This window comes from Verticillium alfalfae, genomic scaffold (genome assembly GCF_000150825.1).
Source record: "Verticillium alfalfae VaMs.102 supercont1.2 genomic scaffold, whole genome shotgun sequence".
In the NCBI taxonomy this organism is placed as follows: domain Eukaryota; kingdom Fungi; phylum Ascomycota; class Sordariomycetes; order Glomerellales; family Plectosphaerellaceae; genus Verticillium; species Verticillium alfalfae.
The window spans coordinates 2,672,664-2,674,912 of NW_003315037.1; the positions used below are offsets into that span (position 1 = coordinate 2,672,664).

Sequence of the window (2,249 nt, forward strand, 5' to 3'; positions counted from 1 at the left end):
GGTCGGTGGCGGAACTGGAGCTGCTACGCTAGAGAAAGACTAAGCCAGGTCGTAAAGGAGATTGGTTTGGCCCTGGCGCTTGAGCGTGTCGTCGGGAATTGTCAGCAGTGAAGAGTGATGCTTTTGGGGACCTTGGCGACGAGGTGTATGAGCGAGGGAGGCGGGGCTGGAAGTGTGGAAGGTTGCGAGCAACAGGACGTCAGATCCTTTCCTGAAGGTTGCGGCGCCCAAACAAAAGTTAGGTCCGAAGGACGAAGTGAGGTTCGGAATGCTAGCGGCGCGACCAGTTTGCAACGGTGTTTAAAGGTCGATGGATATGATGTGTCGAGAGTCAGATGGCCAAGTTCATCTGGACGAGGTAGCTTGCGTAAGTACCCCAGGCTCCAACTGACGGTGGAGGTGCATGGATGTGGTTGGGGAAGAAGACGCCTCATCCACACCAAAACGGTTTAGTGAACCATTCACACTGTCCGTCTGCCGCCCGCCTGGTACAACAATCAGATGCCGCCTCCCTCCCTAGCTACCTACCTGAGTTATGAAGGTACCTGGCAGGTAGGTAAGCAGGCACTTCAGGAAGCTGGCACCTCAGGACGCAAGGAGCTCAAGCCACCCTGAGATCTCGTGACAGAACCGCCCGATCAATCAATGCACCAAACGAAACGCGCTCCCGAACCGAAAATACCCCGCACTTGACGCTTGCCTCTTTAGGGAACGACGACGAGGTAGCTGCGAAAGGTCAGTCATCTCGAGGATTAGAGGGTGGGACAGCGAAACAGGGGTCTCTTTGGTTGTGCCAGGCGCAGGTCTCCGTCTGCCCTCCTCCCTCTGCCCCTGAATTGGTCTCGCACAATCGAGGCAGGCCACACCGGATGAACGCCGATGCACATCAATAGACTGGGCCATGATGAAGATTGGAGACACGCCAAAGACTGTGCTGCCATGTTGACCATCAATCAGAATGCAGCATAAAGCGTGGTGCACTGCTCCCCTATGTGCGGTGTACTTGTAAGGCAGCGCCGGCTTGGTGTGTCGATGGTGGGGATTGGCCAGACCCTCCTGCCGTGACATTTCCTGTGAAATTGCTCTCTACGACTCCCGTCGGTCAACAACTAGCCGTCTGGTTCCCTTGCACCTGGCCCCAGACCTCACCACCAGGCTAACGGCCTCCCCCCCTGCCACACTGCACCCGTTTCCAAGGAGCCGTCTCGTGCCTCGACCCTACAACCCTTCAATCGCTACCACGTCAGGCAGTTGTCGCTCTTGTCCTCGATTTCACACCGACCTCTTCACCTACGTCGACGTGATTGCATCCCGAACCTTTTGCGCGCCCCTGAGCTTCACGACTCATCCCATCTATCTTCCTGCACCCGCGGATCGAATCGACAACTGAACCCATCACACCGCGATCATGTCGTCTCCCGCGGTACGTGGTCCTTTCCCTTTTGTCTCGGCGAGCGCACCACCGTCACTTGGGGGCCAGCAACCGCAATGCGTCCGAATCCTGCACCCCGATCTACGAGAGTCCTCTACTGACCCATGCTTGGGGTTAGAAGATGATGCGCCGAAAGAAGAATGTCAAGAAGGGCATCCAGTTTTGCCTGATGGTCTGTGGAGCCTCAGGTACTGGTATGTCAATTACGATTCCAAATGGCGCTGCATCGCGGCGCGTTGGGAAAATCACCGCCAGCTGACAACCCGGGAAACAGGCCGCACCACCTTCGTCAACACGCTGTGCGGCAAGAGCGTTCTAAATCACAAAGACTCCGACGACCCAAACGATGCTCACGTCGAGGAGGGCGTGAAGATCAAGCCCGTCACCGTTGGTTCGTCCCGCCATGGTCCGATCCTCCGACACCAAACGCTGACTTTTGCACAGAGCTCGAGCTGGATGAGGAGGGCACCCGCATCTCCCTCACCATCGTCGACACCCCCGGTTTCGGTGACCTCATCGATAACGAGGCTAGGTACGACAAGTCCATTGACAGACCACGGCTTTTGTGGCTGACGGCGCATCAACAGCTTCGCAGAAATTGTCGGTTATCTCGAGAGACAATACGACGACATCCTGGCCGAGGAGTCCCGAATCAAGCGTAACCCTCGTTTCAGGGACAACCGAGTTCACGCCATGCTCTATTTCATCACCCCAACCGGCCATGGTACGTCGTCGCGCGCTCGACAGATCGCGGTCCCCTGTTTTGACTAACGGTGCGTGTGTACAGCCTGCGAGAGCTTGACATTGAGCTGATGAA

General features: G+C 56.6%; 1 protein-coding gene across 1 annotated transcript in view; it reads left to right on the forward strand.

The window, feature by feature from the left end:
• Positions 1-1,408: 1,408 nt before the first annotated feature.
• The window catches only part of VDBG_02289 (septin), a gene marked incomplete at both ends in the record, with an annotated part of 1,707 nt that continues 866 nt past the window's right edge, over positions 1,409-2,249 (forward strand). The window contains 5 exons of the mRNA XM_003008055.1: positions 1,409-1,423; positions 1,554-1,626; positions 1,707-1,823; positions 1,877-1,964; positions 2,020-2,156. Coding sequence (XP_003008101.1) covers positions 1,409-1,423; positions 1,554-1,626; positions 1,707-1,823; positions 1,877-1,964; positions 2,020-2,156 — 430 coding nt within the window. The remainder of the gene's footprint in view (positions 1,424-1,553; positions 1,627-1,706; positions 1,824-1,876; positions 1,965-2,019; positions 2,157-2,249) is intronic.